At 37.2% G+C, this 23,911-nt stretch overlaps 1 protein-coding gene across 8 annotated transcripts in view; it reads left to right on the plus strand.

The window, feature by feature from the left end:
* Positions 1-22,835, plus strand: part of LOC308668920 (phospholipid scramblase 1-like) — a 37,666-nt gene extending 14,831 nt beyond the window's left edge. For 4 of the 8 annotated variants that reach the window (XM_081329212.1, XM_081329211.1, XM_081329208.1 and 1 more), the window contains 8 exons: positions 1,660-1,689; positions 3,051-3,146; positions 12,329-12,417; positions 15,099-15,141; positions 16,043-16,269; positions 18,729-18,890; positions 21,357-21,518; positions 22,362-22,835. In XM_081329212.1, coding sequence (XP_081185338.1) covers positions 1,677-1,689; positions 3,051-3,146; positions 12,329-12,417; positions 15,099-15,141; positions 16,043-16,269; positions 18,729-18,890; positions 21,357-21,518; positions 22,362-22,418 — 849 coding nt within the window. In that variant the 5' untranslated portion in view covers positions 1,660-1,676 and the 3' untranslated portion in view covers positions 22,419-22,835. Of the gene's footprint in view, positions 1-528; positions 547-1,641; positions 1,690-3,050; positions 3,147-12,328; positions 12,418-15,098; positions 15,142-16,042; positions 16,270-18,728; positions 18,891-21,356; positions 21,519-22,361 lie in introns of those variants that run through there. The other 4 variants (XM_081329214.1, XM_081329215.1, XM_081329213.1 and 1 more) reach the window with 3 other exon arrangements.
* Positions 22,836-23,911: the final 1,076 nt, after the last annotated feature.

A 23,911-nucleotide genomic window follows, 5' to 3' on the forward strand; every position in this document is an offset into this window, starting at 1 on the left:
CCATGGTCCATGGCCCCAAAAGGTGGACCATGGTGAAGTAAAGGTTGAGAACCATCGCACTACATCAAGGTGGAAACTGTACTTCTAGAAGCTTCCAGAACAATCCAGATACATTCTTTTCAGTCAGCACTCTGAAACTGAGTATAAGCACTATTAGGTGAACGGCTCCAGAGATAGACCTATGGGTGAACAGCCCAGCCTTCCAACTGCAGCCTTCCTGTTCTGCTTTTGTAATCAGGGCCTCTTTCTACCAGAGAGAATTCTCATTTGTAACAATACTATTCTTCATTCTTAGGCCAGACATATTAACATTTAGAATGTTTGCTCATTTCCTAAGGGCACCTGTTGGTACCTGATTCCAGCATGAAGCTAGGCTACTGAGCCTTTGCTGTCTTCAGAATATGCTGTGGCTTTTCCAGAAGTTTAATCAATTAATAAAATACCTATCTAACCATCCATCCATCCATCCATCCATCCAGGAAGAACATGGCAAGAAACAGAATCTCAAACAACAACAACAACAACACCACCTCAACAACAAACCATGTAGTTAGTTTGGCTAATCTTATTTATTGCTAATATTTATTTACTGTAAAACTGAACAATTTAGAAACAGAATTTTTTAGAGCAATCCATCTGGATTCAGGTATCTTTCCCAAATCAATGGTTCAGAGTATTCCAGATGTGTGGCTGCAAAACACCTCTTGAATGTTTTGCACAAATCTTATAGCTAATTCTTTGGAACTGAAGCATACACATCTAGAAGTCATCCAAATTTAGGAGACTTTAATACATAAATGTTAAGTGACTCTTCATAACTCTTTTAAGTTAAATTATACTTTTAAGCATACACAGGAAATAGTACCTTTTTCATGCTTATGTTCTTAAATATGTATTTTGCTTTCTTTTTTTTTTTTTGAAAGAGAATGTGACTCTGCAGATAGTAATGTTTCTCTGCATCATATTATACTACGTGAAAGATATGCCCTTTTTAAAATTATGAGCCAAATCTTGTCTTGGAAATGTATCATTTGGAGCAAAATAAAATAAAACTACTTCCATGCAATTTAGAAAAATTTATTGAAACACAGAGCATCTCAAACATATTTTGAAATTAACAGAGCTTAATGGTCTTTTACGTGGAAGAACCAATAGTACATTATTGGGGTTTATTGTTATGCTATAAGATAACTAACTAGAAAAAAATACAGTTTTAGTATGAAATAAGGATATGTGATTTTGTTAGAAAAATCAGTATTGTAATGGAATTAGAGCTGGAACATGCATACACAAAAATATCACTTTTTCGAGAAATATAATTCTGATACACTAGCAATGTGTGAAATTCAAGGAAACATGGAATAGACTGTTGAATTCTCCATGGAAGTATAAAATTTGGAACCCGGAAGATTGTACTGGAAATGGAATGTGCCTTCAAACAATGTCCATATTTACTAAAATATATCAAATTAGAAATGTTTTTCAAAGATCATATTTAATTTTATTTACAGCTTATTGGGGTCTTTTGAAAGCCTATATTGATTTCTTCATTAAGTTTGGTCAACCAGGTTTCTTTAGTTTTATCTATGAACTTAAAAAGCAAATTGAAGAATCTGAAGAAATCTATTTACATTATAAAAGGAATGTCTTGTTTTTCAGATAAGACTAAATAGAAGATGATGGAAATGTGTAAGTAACATATGTGTGTCTGTATATGTGTGAGAGAATGGGAAGTGCTCAAGTTTACAAATGAATATAAACAACAATTTTGTTTCTTTAGTAAAGCAAGGGATGTCTGCAGAGACAGTTTCCAGACTGGAAAAATAACTTTGTTACGTGATGAATTACTCAGTGAACAAACAGATTTTGAATCATTTTTCTTAAGAAAAGGTCCATAAAAGGAAAAACGAACCAGATCCTACTATTGACTTATATGTAACTGCTCCAGTGGTAGGATTCAGCCGGTTTGCACCAGTTCAGCAGAACCGGTGCCCAGGCCCAGAATGGACCTCTGGAAGTGGCATCCACACAGAGAACCGGTTGTTCACATATTTTATTTATTTTATTTTATTTTATTAGATTTATATACCGCCCCTCTCCAAGGACTCGGGGCGGTGTACAGGGCAATTAAAACGCTAACAACACGCAAGGTATAAAAATTAAAATAAGATTAAATCAAAAGCCCTAAGTAATAAATACAATCTAAAATTTATTTTTTAAAAAAATTTAAAGATTAAAATCCAATCCCTCAGTCCAGGCCGGCCTGTTCAAACAACCAAGTCTTCAGGTCGCGACGAAACGAGCGAAGGTCGGGAGCCATCCGGAGCTCAACCGGAAGCTGATTCCAGAGGGCAGGCGCGCCTACAGAGAATGCTGTCCCCCTGGGAGAATCCCATACATACAAACATTCCCTGAGATAGTTTTAGCATGAGTGTAATATGATCACAATTTACATGCTTGGCAGCCATCTCATAATTACAATGTCACAGCATCCCCCAGTCATAGGATCACGATTTTTAACCATCAGTGACAGCTTCCAAGAAGCAAAGTCAATGGAAAAGGCAGCAGATGGGTTGCAAACGGCAATCTTATGACTGCAGGGTGCTGTGACCATGCAGGATTCATCCAACTCCAACTGGAACTGCCATTGTAAGTTGGCACAGTCATGTGACATTGCACTTTATGTGTGTAACACTTAAGAATGGAGTTGCCAGTCCAAACTGCCATAGTTGAACAAGGACTAGCTGTAGTATGAATAATGCAATGGATTAGCATGTTTAAAAGAACTATTTTTATATAAGATATTTCAGTGATAAACATTTGCATTTTATTTTACATGTTTGGTCATGTAATGTATATGTTTTAATTTCATATATATAAACATGAATGGATTCATTCAAAATAATCCTTAAAACACTGGCAAAATTCAGTCTACTGTATATACACTTTCCTATACTTGTAGGAAAATAGGGCATAAAATGCAATTTATTTATGTAATTTATGCAAGGCATACATGTAATACTACATATCTGCATTCCTTTCTCTTCCAGCAAATGAAACTAAGCCCACATCACCTCCAGAATATTCAGGCCCAGCTTATTCAGTTCCACAAGCCCACTATCCTCAGTATGGGCCTGCCTTTCCAGGTAATAGAAATCTTTATTATAGTTACCGATCAGAATTTTGTGAGTTAACAAAAATAAAGTAACAGAACAGTTTCTATTTCAAATATTTAAAAAAACCCTTAAAATTGTAAATAATTGAAGGAATTGGGGTGTTGTATGTTATTTGTCCTGTACTTTATAATTTGTTGACTCAGATTTCATCCTTTCTTGGTTGGTAAAATGAGGACCCAGATTGTTGGGGGCAATATGCTGACATTGTAAATTGCTCAGAGAGTGCTGTAAAACACTATGGAGCAGTATACAGTTGCAAGAAAAAGTATGTGAAGCCTTTGGGATTACGTGGAGTTTTGCATGAATTGGCCATAAAATGCGTTCTAAACGTCATGTAAGTCACAACAATAGAAAAACACAGTCTGCTTAAAATAATACTACACAAACAATAGCTGTTGTCATGTTTTAATTGAACATAAGATGGAAACATTCACAGTGCAGGGTGGAAAAAGTATGTGAATCTTTGGACTTAATAACTGGTTGACCCTCCTTTGGCAGCAATAACCTCAACCAAACATTTCCTGTAGTTGCAGATCAGACCTGCACAACAATCTGGAGTAATTTTGGACCACTCCTCTGCACAAAACTGTTTCAGTGTAGCAATATTCTTGGGATGTCTGAGAGATAATTCTTGCTCTAAAGAGACTTTTGTTACTTAGCTATGATTCCAAGTATAATTGCAGCATTGGAGATTTTATTTATTTGATTCAATTTTATATGTCTGATAATGGGCACCATATAGGAACAGTATAATAAGAAGTAACAAACAACAAAACCAAATTACCCCAAATTAAAAAGAACAACAAGGTAGTAAACCTATCACATATTCCAAAATATTCCACCAACCTCTAACATTTTGAAGCCCTAGCCAGACCCGTGATCTGTTCAGAAATGTAAAGATATTTTTTGCCTGTAGATCCATGTTAGGCTACAGCTTTAAACATAAAGAGTGACTGATCTCCACCCCAGGAAGTAATAAACCTTCTTGCTGAAAATTTATAACAAATAATAAAGGTGGATTGTGTTTCAGATCTTTGGTGCAGGGGTAGGCACAGATGTTATAGCTGTAGGGCCCCATTTAAGAAGTCAAGTCTTTTCCTGGATTCATGCAATAGCCATATGATCCTAGGAAAATGAAAGTTTGAGATAAGGAGACACCAACAGGGAATGAGAATATGCTTCAAAACAGGTATCTCAGGTGCATTTTTCCTGGAAATGGGAGCTACTGTGTGAGCCCAGAAAAAATATAGCTACTTTAGGGAAGTGATAAAAAGAGTGCATGTTTATCAATCTTCACTTCAAAGAATCCTTTCTCTACTAAATATATTTTAGGAAAAAAAATCATTTATTGGAAGCTATCTAAAGTATTAATTTGACAAAGTACCTCCTTTTGAAACATTCAAGCAATTGCTTGTTTGCTGTTCTATGTGCATTAGAAGATAGTATTTATGCAGAGGCTACCAGATCAGTTGTGCACAGGAATAGTTTTTAATACAATTATATAACAAGGCACAGCTGTTTTAGAGGTGCTTCTGGAAGACAGCATTTTGAATGTGGTACACAGTAGGACTATGCAATGCTTTGAACTGGATCATAGAATGGTGTGTTGAAAGGCTCCCGGGCACGATGACTACACTTGTCTGCATCTCTATAAAATAGCTGAATTGTGATCCCAGGAAAAGACGTAATTGCTTTAAGGCATTGCAGACAGGTGCTATGTTCACACTCCAAAACATCTTTTGGGAATTGAAGCCAAAGCACTGCACGTCTCTATTAATTAAACTCTGAGTGATTTTCAAATGTTCCAGCTGGTGCCATTACCTGGCTGATTTCATCTGTACTTGAAGCTAAGCAGAGTCATGCCTAGTTAGTATGTGAATGGGACACTACTGTACATGGGAATATTAGAGTTGTCTTATAGACAAGGAAGGGAAATCAGAAAAAGAAAAATCAACATGGAAGAAAGCAATGGGAAACCACTTTTATTTATTTATTTATTAAATTTTTATACCGCCCTTCTCCCGAAGGACTCAGGGCTGCAAAGGGCTGATATTGCTGCAAAGTAAATGTCACAGTTATGTCTGTGAAGTCCCTTGAAATCAAACTCAACTTAATGGCCTATATATTTAATTTAAACCCTAAAGTGTTCAATCTTTTGGAGATCTCCAATACACATGACAACAATAAGGTATCACTCATTTGTCAAAATATTTGTTGCAGTTCCTTTCAAATTTCATCAACCAAGTCCTTTGCACCCTCTAGTGGATATTTTGCCCTTTGTTGAAATAAAAGTGTTAGCACTTCATTCTAGGCACATGTTTTCCCAGACGTGCGGCTACTTTAATTTTATTGTTAACTTGGAATCAACAGTATGTAATGTAGAATTATACTGTGCTTCATTGATACTTATGAAGTGCCCCTGCCAAAGTACATCCAGGTACTACAGGTTTTTAGAATAGGGCTTTCAGCAATCTGAAATTCAAAAGAATTGTCTGAAGTTTATTTTTTTAAAATCCTCTTTAACCAACCATATTGTGAAGTTCACAGATGATACAACAGTAGTGGGCCTTATTCATGATGACAGTGTGGAAGCTTACCGCAAGGAGATTGAGGGGTTGGTGAACTGGTATAAGGAAAACAGCTTAGTTTTAAATACCAGAAAAACGAAAGAGATCTTTGTCGATTTCAGAAAAGGTATAGGCACAGCCACACTTCTCCGTGCATTAATGATTCACCTGTGGAGATGGTTACCAGCATCAAATTCCTGGGTGTGCAGCTAACGAGTAGGCTGGCTTGGTCGCTCAACAGTGAGAAACTGGTGAAGCGGGCACAGCAGCACCTGCACTTTCTGTGTCGCATGAGAAAAGCTCATCTTCCTTCCCCTGCTCTGACCACTTTCTACAGGGGGACGATTGAGAACATCCTGCCATACAGCATCACAGTCTGGTTTGGAAGCATCACTGCTTCAGACAGGAAGGCGGTGCAGAGAGTGGTGAGGATGGCAAAAAGATCATTGGCAGTTCCCTCCCTCCCATCCAGGACATAGCACAGAAGCGTTGTTTGAACAGGGTCTGTAAGATTATCTGGGACACTACACATCCTCTTCACAACCTGTTTTCCTTGTTACCTTCTGGGAGGAGGCTTCGTGGTATCCATAGCAGAACATCCAGATTCAGCCATAGTTTCATTCCATACAGCATTAACCCTGTGAACTCTCAGGCTTCCTCCTTCCATTATATATTCAAGATGGACAATATTTAATATTTTATTGTTATGTATATGTAGGGGTGTGGGTCTATACATATGTTGTATGGTGTGTGTCATGTATGTGTTTCACTTTGAGAGCTGGCAACTAAATTTCATTTTTTTTATTGAAAAGTTTTAAAAATACATTTTATCTTTAACAATCCCCCCTCCCCCTCCCCTACCTATCCCTCCCTACGCCTCCCCCCCTTTCCCCCCTCCCCCCCCCGACTTCCCAGAGCTAAGTACAGGGTATAAAAACAAAGAACAATCATAAGCATCCATATGCTACCAACAATAAATTCTTAAATCTATCACTCTCTAGCTCATATAAGATAACTACAAGCAATACTAATATTTCATATAGAAAAAAAAGAAAAAAGAAAGGAAGACTTATTCAAATGCTAAATGAAACTTTTTAGTCCCATATTTGTTCTGGATATATTCAATCCATTTTTTCCACTCCATAATATAACGTTCTTGCGAATGATCTTTCAAATAAGCCGAGATCTTTGCCATTTCTGCCAGGTCAGAAACCTTTAAAGTCCATTCTTCTATAGTCGGCAGTTCCTCCTTCTTCCAATATTGACCTATTAAAAGTCTTGCTGCTGTAATTAAATTCAACATCAACTTAGTGTCCACAACAGTAGCATCTGTAATTATACCCAACAAAAAGAATTGCGGACAAAACTTTATCCTTTGCTTGAAGATCTTCTGCATATTCCACCAAATTTTTATCCAAAAAGCCTTAACCTTTTTACAGGTCCACCATATGTGAAAATATGTTGCATCTTCGCCACCACACCTCCAGCATTTTGGCTGATAATTCGGATACATACTTGCAAGCTTTTTAGGATCTAAATACCATCTATAAAACATTTTATAAAAGTTCTCTCTTAGATTTTGAGCTTGAGTAAATTTTACGTTCCTCACCCATATCTTTTCCCACGTGTCCATTGTAATAACTTCTTGGATATTCTGGGCCCATTTTATCATACAATCTTTAACAAGTTCTGTTTCTGAGTCAATTTCTATCAATGCAAGATATATCCGTTTAATATGTGCTGGACCCTGATTTCTAATTTGCTTTATCAAATTTTCATCAGTCATTGCAAAACCAATTTTCTGATCTTCTTTCCACCTGGCCCGTAACTGAGTATATTGAAACCAAGTTTGAACAATCATCTCGCAAGAGGTTATACGGTTTTAAACACCAGACATTTCTTTCCAAGCTTAAAATCTCCTTATATGTAGTCATATCATGTTTGAAACCAACATTTATGTTTTCTATTGCGTGTTTTGGAATTGCCCACAATGGCATCTTACAGTCTAACTTATGTCTATACTTCTTCCAAACTCTCAACAATGCCTGTCTTAAAATATGCACTTTAAACACATTATCTACCTTCTTATCATACAACAAATATGCATGCCAGACAAATAACAAGTCGTGGCCCTCAAGATTTAATAATCTCTCTTGTGTCAAATTAATCCAATCACTTATTCCTGCTAACGCAGCAGCTTCATAATATAATTTAAGATTGGGCATTTTGAGACCACCTCTTTCACGAGTATCCTGCATAATCTTAAGTTTAACTCGTGGCCTTTTCCCTGCCCAAACAAATTTATTGATACCCCGTTGCCATTCTTCCAAATTAGAATCTTTCTTAAGAACCGGTATCATTTGAAATAAGAATAAAAATTTAGGCAGGACATTCATTTTCACTGCTGCGATTCTTCCCAACAAAGACAATTGCAATTTTCCCCAACTCTCCATTTCTTTTTGAATTTTTCCCCATAATTTTTCATAGTTATTTTTATATAACTTTGTATTAGAGGGTGACAAAAACACCCCCAAATATTTGACCCTTTTAGCAATCTCAAATCCAGTTAATCCTTCTAAAAGAGCCTTTTGCGATACTGTCATATTTTTGGCCAGAATTTTAGTTTTTTGTGCATTAACTTTAAATCCAGAAACCCTCCCATATTGCATTATTATCTCCATCAGGTCCACAACAGAGTTCTCCGGCTGGGTCACCGTAACAACCAGATCATCTGCGAACGCTCTCAATCTATAATCCTGATCTCTAATTTGTATACCCTTAATTCTTTCCGAATTCCGTATTTTTACCAGTAATATCTCCAATGTTAACACAAATAGTAAAGGCGATAACGGACACCCTTGCCTTGTGCCCTTCTCAATATTACATGCTTCAGTCAAACTATTGTTAACTATTATTCGGGCAGTTTGTTTTTGATATAATGCCCTAATTGGTTGCAAAAATTTATCCCCAAAATTCATTTTATCTAAAACTTTCATCAAAAATTGCCAATTCAATTGATCAAAAGCTTTTTCAGCATCTAAAAAAATTAGCGCCGCAGGGATCTGGTTGTTCCTTTCCAAAAACTCTTAACACATCAACTATATGCCTCACATTATTTTTCATTTGCCTACCACTAATAAACCCAGTTTGATCCCCATGAATCACCTGTTGCAGAACCCTCATCAATCTGTTAGCCAACACCTTAGCAAATATCTTGTAATCTGTATTTAAAAGTGATATCGGTCTATAGTTTTTTACTTGAGTAGCATCTTGATCTTCCTTCGGAATCAAAGAGATAAAAGCAGTTCTCCAAGACGGAGGCACCTTTCCCCCTCTCTGAATTGTCTGGAACAGTTCCTTTAACGGCTTTATCAACTCCATTTGTAAATTTTTGTAGTAAACCGCAGTCAAACCATCCGTACCTGGCACTTTATCCATCTTCAATTCCTTAATTGCTATAAGAATTTCTTCTTCTGTTATTAATTGGTTAATCTCCTCTTTTTGTGCTTGCGTAAGAACCGGGATGCTAGCATTCTCCAAATATACATCAATATCTTTTTCATTAATCTTCTCCTTAGCATATAATTTAGAATAAAAATCCACAAAGGCTTCCTTAATAAGATCCTGTTGAAACACAACCTTTCCCTTATGTTCAATTTTATCTATATTAGAAGCCCTTTGCTTTTTCCTTAGTCTGTAAGCTAGCCATCTACCTGGCTTATTAGCATTGCAAAAAGTATTATGCCTGGCAAACCGCAAATTGGTTGCCACTTGATCAGCCATCAATTTATCAAATTGTCCTCTTAATAGCTTAATAACCTCCTTAGTCTTCACATCCAATGGGTTCAAAATTAAGGCCTTTTCTTTTTCCCTAATTTCATTCTCCAATTCTTTCCTTCTGGCTTCCAAAGTACGTCTGTATTTATTATTCATATATATCAACACCCCTCTCATCTAGGCCTTGCTAGCATCCCAAACCATGTCCATAGAGGTATCCTTATTCATATTAATTTCAAAAAAATCCTCCATCTGCTGTTTACATTCTTCCACATTTCTCTGATTTCTAAACAAATTCTCATTTACGCGCCACGAGCGCCTATCCCTATTGTCCTTATTGATCTCTAACCAAACTGGACTATGGTCCGAAATAGTTCTTGCACAGATCTTTACCTTCTTAATCCTAGAAAAAAAATCATTAGTCAGCAAAATAAAATCAATCCTGGAAAAAGATTGATGTCTGTCAGAAAAAAAAGTATAATCCTTTTCATGTAGGTGTGTGTCACGCCAAATATCTTGCAGTTCCAAATCGTCCTTCATTTCAAAAAAAGATTTAGGCAATCTGGCATGACTCGGAACACGCTTAAAAGAACCAGCCTTATCCATCTGTACGTCCAAAACACCATTCCAGTCCCCCATAAAAATAAACGATTTGTAATCCAATTGAGTAAGCTTTGTATGAAGTAAACTAAAAAAATCAGCTTGTTGTTGATTAGGAGCATACAGTCCAACTAGAAGCGTTTTTTTACCTTCTAACAGCAAATCTATCATAACATATCTTCCTTGCTTATCTGCTTCAATTAGTTCCGCTGTTAGAGTACTTTTAACGTAGACAACCACTCCATTTTTCTTATTCATCGCAGAAGCAACAAATTGCGTGCCCAACCTTGAGTTCGATAAATACTTTTGGTCCATAACCCTAATATGCGTTTCTTGCAAACATATAACATCAATCTTAAATTGTTTTAAATATTGAAAAACTTTCTTTCTCTTCTGTGGTGAGTTTAATCCATTAACATTCCAGGTTAGAAATTTAGTCACCATGCGTGGCGCCCCGAAGCTTTTGGAGCACATCTTCAATAGCCCCTGTATTTTCTTTGGGCCGTGCTCCTCCCACAGCTTCACTGTAAGTACGCTTTGAGAGTTCCATAAACTTCTGCTGGTCTTGCTCTTGTACTTGTCTTGCTCGTTTTAAAGCGGCACGCGTCAACCTCTGCTCTCCAGCAGCAGCCGATGAAGCTATAATTTGATCCCCTCCAGCACCATTCTCCTCTGTCTGTCCACCTTCAGCCTCTTGAGGTTTCCCCTCTCCAGATCCCTTTGCAGCTTCCAGGAGTGATAGAGGGGTTGCTTTTAAAACATTGCTGTAGAAATCACGCGCCTGAGTCACAGTAACCAGACGATATCTTTTACCTTCGTGCATCACCACCAATCCGACTGGAATCTCCCATCTGAACTTAATATCACATTGCTTAAGTTCCTGTACGAGAAATGCAAAATCTTTCCTTCTCCTTAAAATCTTTGGAGGAATCTCTTTTAGAACCAGGACTTCTTGCTCAGTGACCACAACTTTAGTATCATAAGCAGCTTGAATAACTTCATCTCTAGTTGCTCTCTTTGTAAAATAGACCACCACATCTCTAGGTAGCTTCCTCTGCCTTGCAATCCATGAATTTACACGAAAAATTTTATCCATGCATCCCTCTATTTCAGATGCTGGCTGGCCCAATACTGCTTCCAAAGCCTCAGAAATCAGCTGCTTTAAGTCTTCTTTAGGATTCTCTTTTAAGCCCCTGATTCTAATAGCATACTGCATCTGATGATACTGAACAAGGCTCAATTCTCCGTCCATTTTATCCCTTAAATTTTCATTCTCCAGTACCTTTACTTCTAATATAGAGTTCTTTTGACTAAGATCCTCCACTTTTTCATCCAAACGTTGCACACATTCAGCCACGCTTTCCACTGTAGACAAGATGTCTACCCTCATTGCACTAAACTTCTCTTCCATCCTCTCCTCCAATTTCTCCAGTTTCTCCTCCAACTTTGCCATCTTATCACCCATCATTTCTGACATTACCTGGGATTGCTTTGCAAAGGCATCTTGTAGGTCCTTAAGCGTCAATGCCACAGGAGGTGTAGGAGGAAGCAAAGCTTGCAACGATGTCTGTTGCACCGGGGAAGTTCCCGCACTCCGAAGAACTTTAGAGGAAGATTTAGCCGCCATCTTTCCCCACTTTCACTTGTTGCGTACTTTCACTTTAAGTTTATAAAGTCCATTGAGCTAGGGAGTAAGAATAAAAATCCTCTTCACCTTGACCTCCTGTACCGCTCTGCCTGCTCCTTTTTACTCCAAAGTCTTTCCTTCTGGCAGGGGTGGTCGCAAACGCCTGGCTCTGCTCCAAAAATCTCGGAACAGAGACGCTAAGCAGCTCGGAGCAACCCAGGCTGCGGGGGAGCTCAATCCTTCAGCCGCCCAAGCTTTCAGCTCAGGTGGCCCCGGAGAACTCAACCCCTACCTGGGGCCTCACCCCCTCCTCTTCTCCCGAGGAGGGGGCTTCAAATCCACCTAAACAGCTGATCGGCGCTGTTTTCGGTGGAAAAACACAGCTGCGAAGCGGACAGCCCGAAACGGCTATCTTCGGCGCCGCGCCACCACCGGAAGTCTGTCCCAACTAAATTTCATTTTTGATGTGTTCCGTTGTGCCCACAGTAAAAAATGACAATAAAGATTATCTTATCTTATCTTATCTTATCTTATCTTATCTTATCTTATCTTATCATCTTATCTTATCTTAATTTTCTTAGTTCAAGCAAATGCACCGCCACCCATCATCTGGATGCCACCACCACCTCAAATCCCCAAGTGCCCTCGTGGATTGGAATATTTCGGCCAGGTATATCACTCTTATTTTCAGTTTATTTTCTTGTTCCTTTACAGAGAAGCATGGGATCCCACAAATACCTTAGTCACCAGTGAAATGTTAAATTAATTTTTGAACTAGGGAGCATATAGGCAGTCCCTAATTTACTATAGTTTGTTTAGTGACTGTTTGAAGTTACAACGGCACTGAAAAAGTGACTTATGACCATTTTTCACACTTACGACCATCGCAGCATCCCCATGATCACGTGATCAAAATTCAGATGCTGAACTGACTCACATTTATGACAGTTGCAGTGTCCAGGGATCATGTGATCACCTTTTGAGAAATTCTGACAAGCAAAGCAAAGGGGAAGCTAGATTCATGTCACTAACTTAATAAGTGGAAGAATTCACTTAACAGTGGCCAGAGAAGTTGTAAAATGGAGCAAAACTCATTTAACTAATGTTTCACTTAGCAACAGAAAATTTGAGCTCAATTTTGTTCATAAGTCAAAGAATATCTATATTCATTCTGAAAGAATTCTCTCCAAGTATTTTTGCTGTGCTATTTTCAGTTTTTTAGAATAATTTTTTTTATTAAATTGCCAACTACTTCCTTTAAAACATTAAGTTAATCCCAATCTTCTAAGGTTCAAAAATATGTTATAGATGCTGAAATATTTTGTGAGTAACATGTCTCTCCAGACTACAGCACATTTGAGCTTGGCAGTTCATGGCACTTCACTTTAAAAGAAATCAGTGATGGATTGCTTTTATATTGCCATTTGTTGGTTTTGCACCCCTGAGCAATAAAAATAAATAATATTTATTTATTCATTCATATTCATTTATTCATTCATTAACATTGCTAAGTATGTACACATGGGCAATGTAGGATTTGCCTACTCAGTTGTACAGGCAGTTGCAACATAAACAACTACCATGTTTCCCTGAAAATAAGCCCCTCCCCTAAACTAAGACCTACCCTGATTTTTTTTTTGGGGGGGATAATATAAGCCCTACCCAAAAATAAGCCCTAGTTAGGACCCTGCCCACTCCGTCCCACCTCACTGCCGCAATGGAGAAGGAGGCCATGCGGCATATCACGCCATTGCCGTCACAGCGAGGCAGGTGAGGGAGGGTTGGAGCTGTCCCGGGTAGAGGTGCCCCACTTGACCCACACCCACTTATTGGTACTTCAGCCCCCCCACCAGGCCATTCCTTGATCGGCAAACTTTTATTTTCCCCCTGAGCCAGACTGCCATGCTATGGTGACTGGGATTGGCGGGTAGACCCAGTCCTCCTCTATCATTTTGGAGCCAGAGGGGAGTGACAGTGAATGGCTCCGCTGCTTCTATGCGCTGCAACAGGGGCTTTCTCTAAGCTTTGTTCTGCAGATCACCTGCCCTGGTGCAGCCATCACCTCTTTGTCATCCATCAACTCTGCCGGCTGCCTCCGTCAGCCCTTTGTTGCCTGTCTCTCAGAGAATGGAAAATGGAGAACGCAGTGGCTCTGCATAGGGATGCAGAGCAGAGAACAGCAATTGCTTGCTGCCTGCATTGCCCTGCGTCTCCCTTCTCCCTTCTGGAAATGGCAGCCCCGTTTCCTGCCACTTCTCCTCCCAGCACAGCTTCTCCCTCTTCCTGAAAGCATTTCTTTGCTAGCCTGCTTTCCAGCTCTGGCACATTTCTCTTCTGCTCCAGGGAAATGGAGTTTGTGGGACTAAAAAAAAGTTCAGTCAGACCTTCCAACTTCTCGTGAAATCTTCTGCTGTAGCAAGGCAGTCCAGCTCAGGAGGGAAGTGAAAGGTCACCAATCAAGCAATGGTCTGGTGGAAGGGCTGAAGTACCAGTAAGCAGGTGCGGAGGTTGTGGGGCAGTGGCCCATGATGTGCCACAAGGCCTCCTGCCACAAGTGGCCATAGCAGAAGTGGGCCAGCAGTCACGCGAGTTGCTGGAAGGGGGTGTTGGTGCTGCTGCCACGATGCGAGGCAAGTGTCATGAAAAATATAAGACATCCCCAAAATTAAGACCTAATGCCTCTTTTGGAGGCAAAAATAATATAAAACAGTGTCTTACTTTCGGGGAAATACAGTAGCAATTTAAATCTTTGTCCAAGTGGAAGAGCTGTTCCAATTGACAGCAGACCTGGAAAAACAATGTCTTTTAGCAAAGATTATCTCTTGGCACAATAATTATTCTTGAAATCACTCAGAGTGCACAGAATTCTTTTGATGATGCATTGTAGAAAATTCAGAGGATAAGTTAAATTATGTTCAGGGCAAGCACTGGAAGTAGGTCCAGTCAGGATACTGAAATCCTATCGTTTCTCAGAGATAACAGGTTCTGACACCAAATGCTAACTTTTCTTCCATGAATGCATGCAGTTTTGAATATTTTTGATATGTATCTTCAAGAATTTATTTAAATATAATGAATGTGGAACAGCAATTAGGGACTGAATAGATAATACAGAAATATGTTTTGACATGTGCTGCCATTCTGTCCTTTGGGGGAAAGAAAAAAAACACCAACAAAATAGGTAATATTTCTTCCTGGCTATAGCATGTATTATGTAATCTGAATAAATAACACTAATAAAATGGCAGAGTTATTAATGCTTTTGAAAATATTTATAGTCATAGGATAATTGGTCATTTAATGTTTGTAAATATTTCTTTGTGTTTTATTTATTTTTTATTATTTCAACAGCTTGATCAGATAATAATTGAACAGCAGATTGAGCTCATGGAAAGTATGTATGTTGCTTTATTATTTCAATAATTACTGGAGATTAGGAAAAGATATAGTTTTGTAAATCTGAAATATTTATTCATTGATATTTATTGACTGTGCATTCTCTACACGATCCACAATAATACTTAGTCTTTAAATTATTTGAGGTCTTACAATTATTTGGAGATAAAATTCGGGAAGGGTGTATGGCAAAATTGTTTTTATTTGGTCATGCCTGGCTTTGTTCTTTTTAAGATTATATTGGAGACAGAGTTTATTTATAAATAGCCCAGAGTAATGCAAGTATGTGCTAAATAAATAAATAAATGTGTGAATGTAAACTTGTTAGGTATTAGGGGAGAACAGTAAGGATGGCAATTTAATTTATTTATTTTTCTTTATCAAATTTTGAAACCACCCATCTCCCTCACCAAGGGATTCTGAACGGTGTACAAATAAAAACATTAAAACATAAAAATGGTATATAAAATTTAAGGAAAGGCAAGGATGATTAAAATTCAATATTAACATTAATTAAAAGACAGGGGGAAGACTTTCAGGGCACAAACCAGCCCAATGGCTGCATGTTCCTCTTTCCACACCTTTCTGAAAGGCCAGGAGAGTGGGACCCTGCCTCACCTTGATGCGGGGAAATGTCCCAGGGGACAGGGCAATGGCAGAGAAGGTGCTCTTCCAGGACCCTGCCAGTCAAAATTATTTGACTGATGGGATCCACCATATACCTTTCCTGCCTGACCAGATAGAAGAACCGGCTGACGTAATTGGATGAAGCAATACTGTATCATGTGTTATAGAATTGCATTTTAGAGGCTGAAGCTGATTTCTCTTTTTTCCCTCAGCTCAAATTAATGATAAACATTTAGATTCACTTAATTCTTATGCTTTTACTTCTTTTTCAGTGATAAGTGGCTTGGAAACTTGTAATAAGTATGAGATAAAAAATGCCATGGGGCATTGGGTATACTTTGCAGCTGAAGAAAATGATGACTTCAACCTGAACTGTTATGGCCCTTTGAGATCATTTACCATAAAACTCTTTGACAGTACAAACCAACCAGTCATGCAATTGTCCAGGGAGTGCCATTGCTCCATTTGCTGTTGTCCTTGTATTTGTTGCCTGCAAGAGGTAAATAGCTTTTTCTTTCCTGTGCCCAACTTTTGATTCTTTCTGTTAAATCAGTTTCCTTATCATCAAGAGAACAGTTGTTGTGAATTCCTTCTAGTGCAACTTCCAACAACTTGGCAAGTCGTGTCTTTTGTTATATGTTTTGAGTATTTCGAAGGATTGATTTTACAGCTTTGTTTCAATTGGGAAGCTTTCTAACAACTAGATAGACCAAATAAATATTTACAAAAGCATTTGTAAGCTTTTCAGTTACCAGAAACCTATCATCAGGGAAGATAGTTAAAATTTCAGGAAGAAAGACATTGCAGAATGGGGATGTAGCTAATGTCATACTTTTTCATCAAATGTGAGAATAATTGTGAGGCAAGGACATTGCAGAATATCAGGAAAACAAATGGTATTCTGTTACCAGGCAATAATTAGTGCCCTCCTTCATTTGTGGAAAAATTAAATTCAGCTACTAATGATTGAATCTGTAATAAAAAGATCCTTCCATTGTGTAAGGGCAGGACTGTTCTTTGTTCTGGAGCTACATTATCCTTTTCAAGTGATAGTTACAACACTCTTCAGTTTATTTCCACATGAACACAGATTTATCTTGCTCCAAGCAACCCTTTTGCCTTAAAGCAGGGATCTGCAACCTATAGGCTGCGGCCCAGGACCGGGCTGTGGGCTCTTGGTCAGCGGGCTGCAGAAATGGCTGGCCAGTGCACACATGTATGGGTGTGTATTCCCACTTGTGCTAGCACCCATGGCCTTGTTTGTGCGTGCTCACAGGCGCAAACGGGTCTGCTAGCTGCTGTGTGGAGCATGGCCATTTGCGCCTGTGCATGGCACCAGCACATGCCGCATGCACGAATGGGGCCACTAGTGCTCCACCAGTGCGTGTGGACCCATTTGCATGCATGCATGTGCACCAATTTGGGAGCTTCTCTTCTTCCCTCTGGGCTGCGAGCCCGGAAAGGTTGGAAAACTCTGCCTTAAAGCATGACCTTCCTATCAACTGATAGGTAAAAGGGTACCTGTTATACCAGACTACGTATGACACATACAAATATTAACATAACATAGAAAGAATAAAACTATTTTTAAAATAAAACTTGTGAGATAATCAAATTCCTTCAGTCAGTCAGCCAGCAATATGCTTCTGCTCCCCAAAGAGCCAACAGAGTCCTAAGCTACCTCAACAGAGAAATAGCATCAAGATCACAAGAAATGATATCTACTTTATATTGCACTAATGAGACCACACTTGGAATACTCATCCAGTTCTGTTCACTATGATACAAAAAAGATGCTAAGGCTTTAGAAAGAGTGCAAAGAAGAGCAACAAAGATGATGATAGGGTCAGGAAGCTAAATTATATGATAAATGGCTAAGCAAACTATATATGTTTAAGCTAATGAAGAGAAGGTTTAGGGGAGACATTAGAGGAGTTTTCTAAATCTTGAAGGGCTATCACAAGGAAAAGAGCATTGATTTATTCTCCATAGCACCCAAGGGCAGGGCAAGATGCAATGGATGGAGGAAGGAAAAACAGAGGGATTTCTTGATAGCGAACATGATTAATCGGTGGAACAACTTGCTTTCCATAGTTGTGGGTGCTCCATCACTGGAGGTTTTCAAGAAAATATTTGACAACTATTTGTCCTGTCCTTAACTTTAAGACCATAATTGAGCCCAAAATTTATCTTGATAAGTGAGAAATGTGTAAAGTGAGCTTTGTCCCATTTTACAACTTTTTTGCCACATTTGTTAAGTGAATCACTGCAGTTGTTAAATTAATAACACAGTTGTTAAGTGATTCTGACTTTGCCACTGACTTCGCTTATCAGAAGGTTGCAAAAGGGGACTGCATGACCATAGGACTCAGCAGCCATCATAAATATGAGACAGTTGTCAAGTATCCAAATGTATATCACATCATCCAAATGGATACATTCATCCTTATGGAAAAACATATTAAAATAGCCTTCCACCATGGCAGTTGCAATACATGAATGAGGATTTGAGAGTAGACAGTTCTAAAGTAGCCATATGGCTCCATATTATCATCCAAGCCCAATTTCTAAGTACTTTGAAAACTAAGTTTAGATCATTTGGTATGTGTATATTGAGAATTTGTTTCAGCATCTCTCTTCTTTATATTGCACTGGAAGACATATCCCTACTACAAGAAGGCAAGACCTCAAGAACCTTTTGGGGGGTTAGAAGGGAAGGATGGGGAGATACATAAGGCTAAGAAAGGGATTTACCATCTCAGGTATACTTCTGTTTTGTCTCTATCATCTATTAATTTTGTCAAATAAGATCCTCAAGTCTTCTTATTTTAACCTTCAGTATTAGGGTGTACTGCTTTTGACTGACTGAATGAAATCTTGTTTGTTTACTTTTGTGCTAGGTAAAATTATAAGTCTACTTTTTGTATTAACTGAGATTTTCCCCTCTGTCTCTTTTAGCTTGAAGTACAGGCACCTCTAGGTAACGTCATTGGATATGTGAAACAAAAGTGGCATCCGTGCCTTCCAAGATTTACTATACAGAATGAGGCCAGAGAAAATGTTCTTAAAATTACTGCGCCTTGTGTGCCCTGCCAATTCTATCAGGATGTTAATTTTGAGGTAAACACATCCTCCATTTACTATTTATTAATAAGGCCGTGGACTTGAACTATATACACTAATTTATTAATTTTATATGCCATCCATTTTACTTTGTAAAGCAATTCTGGATAGCTGTATAAATTCATATTTTTTTATTTTTTATCATTGTAATTGTGGCTTTTTCTTATAATAATTATTCCAGAATATTTTTATTGTGGAGACAATTAACAATAATGAAGGTTACAGATGAGATTACTGAGTTTTGTTTTTGATGGAATTCCATGGTCTTATCAAGCTGTTTTTTCTAAGATTTTATCTTTTTTTATAATCCTTATAAATGAACCAGCAGTGTGCAGCGGCAACCAAAAAAGCTAATACAATCCTGGGTTGTATAAACAGAGGCATAGAATCAAGATCATGCAAAGTATTATTATCGCTTTATAAAACCCCAGTAAGACCACACCTGGAATACTGCAGCCAATTTTGGTCACCATATCACAAAAAAGATGTTGAGAGTTTGGGAAAAATTCAGAGAAGAACTACTAAGAGGATCAAAGGCCTGGAGACTAAAACATATGAAGAACGGCTACGGGATTTGGGTCTGGCTAATCTAAAGAAAAGAAGAAATAGAGAAGACATGATAGCAGTGTTCCAGTGTTTGAGGGGTTGCCACAAGGCAGAGGGGGTCAGGTTGTTCACCAAAGCACCAGATGAAGGTTGAGAAACAATGGTTGGAAATTGATCAAAGAAAGAAGCAAACCTGGAATGAAGGAGAAAATTCCTGACAGTGAGGACAATCAACCAGTGGAACAGCTTACCCCCAGAGATCATGGGCACTCCATCTCTTGATATTTTCAAGAGGAGACTGGATATTCATCTGTCTGAGATAGTATAGGTTCTCCTGCTTGAGCAGGGGACTGGACTATGAAATATGTTGGCTAAACCTGCACCCTCTAATATTAACATTCTCACACTTAGAGCTAATTTGTGAGCTATTCTTTGTCAGTTGTGCAACTGTTATTCTGGAACCACTTGAAACAAATACTATTTTAAGTAATATATTCATGTTAACAGTCATAGTTTATGTGGTAAGATGAGTTTAAATTTCTCCAGCTTTCTCAATCTTTTATCATTTCTTTCTTTAATTGGGTGAGTTATTTTGAAAGATAATTTTGTTATCACTTGTCAATTGTAGTCCCAAATAGGAAAGAATAAAGTAATATATTTCAATTGAAACATATTCCAGGCCAAAAGAAAAAAAAACCTGCCTTTAGTTCTGATTAGGATTGGTATTTACAAAACTACAAAAACACTATAACATTTTAAAAAATTAAAGGGGAACAGAAGAGAAATTAATAACCGTAATATCTACAATAACAGTAATGATTCTATTTCTGTGGATAGACTATATTTTAAGGATGTTGATGAAGAAATGACAGATGTGAAACAAATTTTGCTTGATTCAGAGTGGACTCAGTAATCCAATAGTGGAAGTGGAAATATTGAAAAAGACAAAGAAGTTGTTTTTAAAGTGGAATACAAATGACCATGCCAAGAGAATGATCCTTATAAGAATTTTTTATTTGTTATACAAAATAAGTTGTAAAAGAAGTTTTAAAAATTAAAGGGGAAATGCAATTGATAAATCAAAACAATGACCTGGATAATGTCTTTCCACTGGATTTACAAAAGAGACTTGTTAAAGCCTTGAAGAAGCTTATATGATAAGATGAAGAAGAATTCAAGAGAAATAAATCCTATATCAGTAATTGAGTGAATTAAAGATTAAGATTTTTCAGAAATAAAAGGAAAAAATATAAAATAGGTTTATTTGATCAAAGGTAAAATAGAGCATTTTTATGAAATTCTGGCAACACATTTTGGATTTTTTTGCTGATACCAGTGTTGAAAAATTGATACTTTATGGATTTGCTTCTAGATAAGAAATGGGTTGTAGGAAGAAGATATATCTGTTTATAATCTTATAGAAGATGAAGAGCTACCAAACTTGTTTATTCTTGTGATGAAAATTAGAAGTCACTTCTTTATGTTTTTTTCTGTTTCTTTATTTCACTCTTTTCCTTTTCTTTCTTTTCTTTCTTTTCCTTTTTTGTTCTTTTTCTTTTTTTCTTTTACTGTCCTTTCTCTGAGTTTAGTTTGTATTTGTTTTTATTAGTGTAATTAAAATCTTCCATAAAAATGTATGTATAGTATACTTATAAATCTAAAGGAGTTGTGCTGATTATCTTAAAGTAACATGATGCTTTTCAATGAATGTAGGATTTATTTATATTGAAATTTCTTATTTAATTGATGACAATATACAAATATTAATTCAGCTAGTTTGAGATATTGTCATGCAATCTGGGACATCAGTATGATGTAATAATGTAATTGTTAAATGTAATCTTTATATTAAAATGTTTAATACAGTTTAGGAAGGATAAAATATGTTCTTTTTTCTTTTGTTCTTTTTAAAATCAGGTGAAAACTGTAGATGGGAAATCTACAATTGGAAACATAGTAAAAAAATGGACTGGTTTGGCAAGAGAGGTTGCTACTGATGCAAGCATTTTTCAGATCCGCTTTCCAATGGATCTTGATATTAATATGAAAGCAGTCATAACGGGGGCTTGCTTTCTTATGGTAAGTCCTAGGCCTAAAACATTACAATTCTGAAAACAGTGGGTTCACAAAGCTAGTAAAAAAGAATTTTGGACAAATTAGCTCTTAGCATGGCCCATAAACAACATATCCACTTTCTTTACTGGCAGTACACAGGAGATATAGGATTGAAACTTGGTATGTGTAGGATTATAATTTAGACAGAAATCTTCCCTCTGCAACCTTAGCTGTAGCAGCTCAGATCATCCATTTAATTTGAGATTTTGCTGTGCAGCTAGTTGCCTTAATATGCACTGAATGTAGAGAACAGTGTGATTTAATCTCTTGTGAGGCAATAAGAGCCTGTTAGTCTTATGAAATATGTTTTTATGACATCAGCTCCACCATCTATTAGGTGGGTATACAGTATGTAGGTTAGATCCATATACTTTTAGGTTGATTAAGTTTCCAGGAAGATGAAAGTGGGGTGAAGATGGAGACTGCAAGAGGTAGTAGTTCACCTGTCCTCAAAAATACATCATTTGATTCAACTCTTAGAGAATTACCAACTAACCCTCACTTTTTGCTCTTGTGAATAACCTGTGGTGACATTGTGATAAGGAGTGAGGCATTTCTACTTCTACTTTGACAGTAACCTTCTACACTACCAATCATCTTCAGAGGTTGGTAATAAGAGGAGACACTGTTTGCACTGCTTCCTTGGAGAGGTTATTAGATATTCCAAAAGTCTTCTCATACTTTCAGGAGTTTTTGGTTACTTCAGGTAACCTACATTCAGGAGTAGCAGATGTAAAATATGAATAAACAAGGATTTTAGTCTGAGGTTTTTTGACTAATATTTTTTCCTATTCTTTTACATTTCAGGATTTCATGTTTTTTGAACGTGGAAACAGAAGGAACAATCGTCAACGTAGGCGTTAGTTCAAGTCAGGACATTAAGAATCTTATCACACTGAATTAAGCTTGCAGGAGGAATTTTATTAAAGTTGCTTATTTCAATATTTACAATCTTACCTTTAACTGTTATACCATTTATGTTAAAATATTCCATATAACTCACATTTTTGTCAAATATTGATATACAGTATGTTGATATCCATATATATATATATTAATAAAGATATGTAGTATATAAATTTGGCTAATTTTCACTCCGCAAACAGATATATTCCATTTGCCATTTTTTACTGCTCTTATATATTAAGAATTGCCTTCTGTAATGTTTTCCTTTTTTATTTTATGTAATTACACTGTGTATAGCAGTATTAAAATGTACCAGAGTGGGTATCTCAATATTCAGACAATTAACAGACAAATTCAGTAAAGTTGATATTTTCCGCTTTGAGTCATTTATTAAAGGAATCATTAATACACTTGCTTCCTGAAGCTCTAACTTTAGTCTGCCCTCCAACTGGCAATCCTATCCAATATCATAGAATAATATTACTTTCCTGAACTCACAACTATATTTATGATTTAAGCGGCAAAGAGTAGTAAGTGTGCAAGTTCTTTTGAGAGCAAGAATAATTAGATTACCTTAATTGCTTGAGTCAGATTTATGTCCAATAAGTGTTTTAAAGCAAAACCAAAAGACCTACTAGTTCTAGGAGGAAAAAAAACTAGGAGTCATTTACGGCATACAGAATAAGGACTGTAACAGCTACTAAGTAGGACAGACAAAAGACTAGCAGAGCACATTCATTAGCACCAACTATCAATCAGAAGAAATGATGAAAACTCCTTAATCTCTAAACAGACTCGCTAGCACTAATAATGCTACCTACTTGGATAATGAAACATTTCAGGCATGTTCAGGGAGCAGCAAGGATTCCATAACTGTTTTAAAACAGTTCTTTTAACTAAAAATATCATTTGATTATTTAAAAACTTTAAAGCAGCAATATCTTGTCCTGGGACATTTCAGTCTGCCTTTGCTTGATATGGAATTTGAAATAAATCTGAAATCCTCGGCCTCCATGACAACCGTGAACCTAATCTGAGTTACTGAGGTCCTTTGTCCCAGAACACTTGCAAAATGATTAGAAGTTGGGGAAATATCTATCCATGCTCAGATTACTCTCTGGTTTCTTGAAATTGTAAAAATTCTTGAGGCTATAATGAGCAGATTGACTTAGTCACCATCTGGAATGAGCAGGTGAAGATGGCCCTATCAGATTGCTCTGTTGTGGGGGTTTTTTGGAATCACAGTGCATCAGATTAACCCAGATGGACACAAAAGCCCTAGAATCTGGGACTGCAGGAAAATTTATTTTATAAAAGGGGATTATAAACTTGTAAATTCCTTGAGTTATTATCTAAATATATCACCCCTAGCATATTACTTAACTTCTATGCCTTATTCCTATTCTTATCTAGTACTCCTAATATCCTACATGTGAGCCCCCCCTCCCAAA

Source organism: Vipera berus, assembly GCF_964194415.1.
Source record: "Vipera berus genome assembly, chromosome: 5".
Lineage (NCBI taxonomy): Eukaryota > Metazoa > Chordata > Lepidosauria > Squamata > Viperidae > Vipera > Vipera berus.